The 5425-nt window shown below is 40.1% G+C and overlaps 1 protein-coding gene across 3 annotated transcripts in view; it reads left to right on the forward strand.

Moving 5' to 3' along the window:
- Positions 1-3908, forward strand: part of ppp2r5cb (protein phosphatase 2, regulatory subunit B', gamma b) — a 31646-nt gene extending 27738 nt beyond the window's left edge. For all 3 annotated transcript variants that reach the window (XM_037685779.1, XM_037685780.1, XM_037685781.1), the window contains one exon: positions 2383-3908. In XM_037685779.1, coding sequence (XP_037541707.1) covers positions 2383-2517 — 135 coding nt within the window. In that variant the 3' untranslated portion in view covers positions 2518-3908. The remainder of the gene's footprint in view (positions 1-2382) is intronic.
- The last annotated feature ends 1517 nt before the right edge of the window (positions 3909-5425 follow it).

Raw genomic sequence — 5425 nt, forward strand, 5'->3', positions numbered from 1 at the left:
ATATATATAAAGATATATGTCTAATGTTCAAATAATCTACTACCTACTACTTGTACTACAATTCCTACTTAGCAATTTTTCACTTATTGCGAGGCTTCAGGGTACAGATCTCCCGCGATAAACGAGGGACTACTGTATCATTAAAATAAAAAATATAAAATTATATATATAAAACACTTATTTTTGTCTTCCATTTTAAAACAATTTTTTTATATTAAAAATACGAAAATGTTAATTTTTTTCAACATGCATTTTGTAAATCCACGTGATTTTCTTATTTATTCATTTTTTCCATTTGGAAAGAAACTTTTCCTGCATCCACTTGTTACACAATAAGAAAAACTGAAGTATTTAAAATGATTTTCTATTGATAGTTATTGATTATGTTTGGTAAACAACCCCTGAATATATTATCATATTTTAGAAGGTGTCCAAATGTGTGTAATTCTCATAACTTGTATCTAAGTAAAATATGTATTTAGTTGAAATGCTTCATTCATGAACCAACTTTTATCTGTGGATCCATTTATTGTGACGTAGGCCGGATTGATAATTTGGTCGCTCCGCCCTAAAACATATGAATCATCTTTTATTTGACGATAAACGAGAACACCGTTTTACTAAATGATCTTTGTTTTGTATTGAAGAAGACTAACCTTGTCACTAAGACAGACGGCTCACCGCACAAATGTTTGCAGTAAATTTGTACTTGTCATGAAGTCAAAGTTGTTTTGGAAAATCAACTGAGAAATCTCAGATAGTCTGGAAGAATCTGGAATTTTAAAACAGAAAACCTGTTCGAGCCCTGGAGTGAATTCATTACGTTTACAGGCTGTTGTTACATTAACACACGTGCGTGCTCTCGATCTTCACGCAGCAATTACACCGTATACTTTTAGAAGTGCAGCAGTCTCTTGTTTATCGTGGGGTTTAGTCCCCCCGGTGCATGCGAGAAGTGAAAACTCGCAAAGTAAGGATACAATAATCCAAGTTCAAGTAAACTTTATTGTCATTACCATCTCATGTGGTACATAAGATGGAACGAAATTATATACAGTAGTCCCTCACTACTTTGCGGTTTGTTTATCACGGATTGGCTCCATCGCGGTTTTTCAAAATAAGATTGGACATGACGCACAATTGGCTGATTGATGGATGAGCTGCACGATCGGCATGGAATTTTTATTTAAAATAAATTATTTTAAATTATTTAGCACCTGCTGCAGCTTTGTGCAGCCCTTACTGCTGCAGGATAAACTTCCTGCTGCAGTTAAACAGCTGATCACATGTTCAGGTGCAGAGCGGAGAAGTGGGCGTGGCCAAGAGTGCTTGCAGGTGGCAAAGAGCAGAGGAGGCTCTCTGTCTTGTCAAAGCTCCAAAATTCACAGTTGAAACCTGTGCCTTTGTCTAAAAAGTTGTTTTTCTTTGCAAAAAGAAGCTGAGAACTTGTTTACCGATTATTTTATTATTATTATTTTTAAGATTTGTGTGAAAAATGCTATGCTAAAGAGCTTTACCATTTTGAGAACCGAAAAACAGAAAGGAAAGACAGACCATGTCACGTCAAGGGGCCTCCCTCTCATTTTTCTTAAAGACGCTGCTCGCTCCCTCACATCCATCCTTCGCTTCAAACAGTCTTATACTGCCATCCAGTGGTCAAAAAAGGGTACTACACACAAAAATTAACCACCATTCTTAAATTTAACAATAATTACTAAATATTGTCAAATTGCAAACAATATTATAGTTTATCGTTATAATTCCTGAGACAATTAATCGCCCAGCAAAAATTGTTATCGTGACAGGCCTATTTAAAATATTGCAGGAGTGTGGGAAGGGTTTAAAACACCTTCATATATATCTATATAAATACTAAAATATACTACTACTTACTACTTGTACTACAGGGTACAGATCCCCCGTGATAACCAAGGGACTACTGTATTTTTAACTGGGTACCCATAGACATTCTTATCTTTCCTTGAACACGAGCCAGTTTTAGATCCTTTTTATTGTCGAAGCAATCCAGTTCCTTCACCATAAATAATTTCCTCAGTCACAATTTATATTATTTTAACAGACCTGGGTCACATTAAATATACATTCTGGACCTAACAGGCTTTTACATGAAAGGTAACCTAGAAAATATTTCTAAAATAACGTAGTTGCCTTTATGAATTGCCATATTACAACATAAGGATTACCAGTGTTATCAATAATTTTGTCCTAAAATGCAATATTTACACAACGAAGACAGTTTGGCTTTAGGTTTGAGCCCATTGTGTGGAGCTGTGAAAGAGACAGCCTGACCGTTGGTCCGTCTCAGACAGCTGCAGTGTGATTCAGTGCTCGTCTAACTGATCCCTCCATTTATACACGCAGATCCAAAAAGATCAGCGGAGAGAGCGCCCTTTAATGAGGAGGAAATCCGAGCTCCCGAAAGACATCTCCACCGTCACAGCCTTGGAGTTGCACCGAAGAGCCGAGGAAATGCTGACGACACACGACGGCCATTAAGAGACCACCGCAAACCGGCAGCGGCAGCATCCACAGAGGAGCCACGGGCCCACGGAGGGCCAGCACGACCACCGAGCTCTGGTATCTCAGTGCAGCCCGGCACAGAACAGAACAGTCCCAGCACCGCCCGACGCACAAAATGTCTAAAGCTACACATTTAAGCTCAATTCAACTTTGTTTTTTGGTTTGGGGGGGAGCAGCGCTCGTCCCTTCAGCTCCTTTCTCCTTCCTTCCCGCCCGATTGCAGGAGCCATGCTGGATGCTCTCGCATGACACCACCACACCTTCCTGAACTTTTACCCAAGAAGAGCTTTTATCCCCTTTTCCTTCTCACTCTTTCTGTTTTCCTGTCTCATTTTGTTTTGTAGGGGTACAGTGCTGCCCCCTTCTGGTCATTCTTCTCAACTGTCGTGCTCTCGTTAGTCTCTTTATAGACGTCAGGTGCTTGCAAAAACAAAAAGAGCCCCAAGATGTAACCACAACAAAGGCCATCATTGGTTTAATCCTTTAAAAGAAGAATATTAGTTGGTGAAACATGTCAGATGTTCATATAGATATATACATATTGAATATTAGATATTTTTGTCATAACATTTGAACAAGACAATTGTTTCTATTTTTCCCTACGTAGTATTTTGATGGCTTGTTTCATATTTCTGTACAACATCTGTGCTTGCTGTGGTTTTCATTCTCTTTCTAACAGCCCACCTGACGCTTGAGTGGGTCTAGATTTAAATCCACGCAGCACGGTCGCATTAGCAAACAGACAGATGTCCGGTTTTTCTTCTTCTGTGTAGTTTGGTGCCAACATGGTTCATTAATGAGCTCTTTTGTTAGGAAAGCTATTGTTTTGAACTGTAGTCAGGTTATTTCAGGTTAGCCACGGTGTTTGGTCTGTCTAAGCCTGGTTTAGTTCCACGGATGGGATTTATTTTTAGTTTCTTCTTCTCTTCCAGTCATTTTAGGATTTTTAACGTTCAGAACGAGTCATGTTCGTTCACGTGAGAGGCTCAGCAGACTCGGTGGCTCGCGTCGAACTTCTAGCGGTTTACCGACGCCGGTGGAGTTTTTATTTCTCAAACACCTGGCAGAGATTGGATTGCTTCACAGAAGAGGCACGCTGAGTTTGAAGCCTTTCTTTTCACAGTGCCTTTTTGTAGTGGAAGGGGGATAAAATGCCAGACGGTTAGAAAACTGTGCTTCGAAAAACAGAAAATCGGACGTGTTTAAGTGTATTCTTGGCGCACCTCAAGCCGCTCGGACCCCAACACCTGTCTTGTTGTTGGATTTTCCAGCAGGCGGGGTGGTCTCCCCTCTAACCAGTTCAGCAGTTAAGCACTTCCTGATAAAACTTGAAAAAAAAAAAAAAAACAAAGAAGAAAAATAAAGTAGAGCAGAGCTGAAATCCATGATGCTGTCTGTCTTTATGTGTGGGGGACACCTCCCCACACGTTGCTTCTGTTAAAAGCTCACCCCACCTCAATCCTTTTCCTCTGCTGTCCCATTCCACTTTTTATTTGTACCCATGTTTGATCGTTTTCGCTCAACCCTGTCCCGTCTTGAATTTACAAAGAAGTCATTGGGTCTCGTAGCTGCGTCTGGATGCTCGCAGCTTCTTCGGTGGTTTAATTCCTCCTTCGCCTGCAGAAGCTCTCTGTCAGTGTTGCAACCGAATGTTCAAACTGTAAATCGTACTGAAGACGCGCTGTTCTGTTCTTTCTGTTTGTTTTGAAGAACAACAGTCACCAAAGACTCGTACCGAAACCCCCGCCCCGCCTCTGGTCTTCACGTTGAATGGAGTGGACTCCATCCCTTCAGTAATCGCGTCATCGTGCTGCTCCAGCACATCGTCCGTGTCCTGTTGGTGACTTTTGTTCTTGAAATGGCTTTTATACTGGCTTCTTTGGAGCTCCTTTCATTTTACATAAGCTTTGTTTTCTTTCTCTTTGAAAAGAGCGATTTCTGCACGTGTCCTTTAGTATACGTCTCATACTAAATGACTTCATTGTACATATGATGAACTTTTATGTTATATCTATTATTAAATGGTAGATTTCATATTTTGTACAAAACGAACCCCTGTGTACAGAATTCAGAGGTTATTAGCAACTGCAGATGGTTGGTATGTGGCACAAACTTCAACACGTAACCGTTTACGTTTAGAAAGCGACTAGGATTTGGATAGTTTTTTATCTCTAATCCATCTTCACCTCCGTTCTGTTTCTCACCTCCAGACATGTGTTGCTCCTAACATTCATGAGCCTGTCGTGCGTGCTTTTATCCAAAATCTCCAGTGGTGTACATCTATCTATATATAGCAAATAAAGAGAACATGTGAGTTTTATATTTTCATCCTAACGAACGTCCTCCGAGTCGTTATTGGCTGCGTTCGGTGTGCGTGTTACAAATATAAACGAAATCTCTGTTTCAGCTTTTATCAATCTGATTTAGCTGGACTAGAACGTTTCTGGAGAAACTTTGGAGGGTGCTAATGCATTGGCGGCATGTCTTTATGCAGCTGCCAGTGGCTCATTATGGTCACTATGGTAACCGTACACCTGCTTCTTTCTCTCCCTGAGTGCGAAGTTAAATCAGAAAATAAAGCTCAAACAAACGGCGTTATAAAGCTAAATCAGATCCTAAAAAATGCTGTTTAGTTAAGTTAAAAAGTCCTTCACGTCCTGGTTTGAAGAGAATATGTTGAGCTAAAGTACGGTAGTCTCAAGCTACTTCACATTTTGACTTTCGTGGACTCGCCCGTTCATGGTTTTCAACATAAGATTGTACACAACGCACGATTGTCAACTTTAATATTACGTGACTGGGACGGTAAGAGATAAAAAGTTTATGAAGAAAACTTCAGACAGGCTCTTACATTTTGTAGTTTTCATTCAATAAGCCTACACTA

This window comes from Nematolebias whitei, chromosome 12, assembly GCF_014905685.2.
Source record: "Nematolebias whitei isolate Nwh7 chromosome 12, NemWhi1, whole genome shotgun sequence".
In the NCBI taxonomy this organism is placed as follows: Eukaryota; Metazoa; Chordata; class Actinopteri; order Cyprinodontiformes; family Rivulidae; genus Nematolebias; species Nematolebias whitei.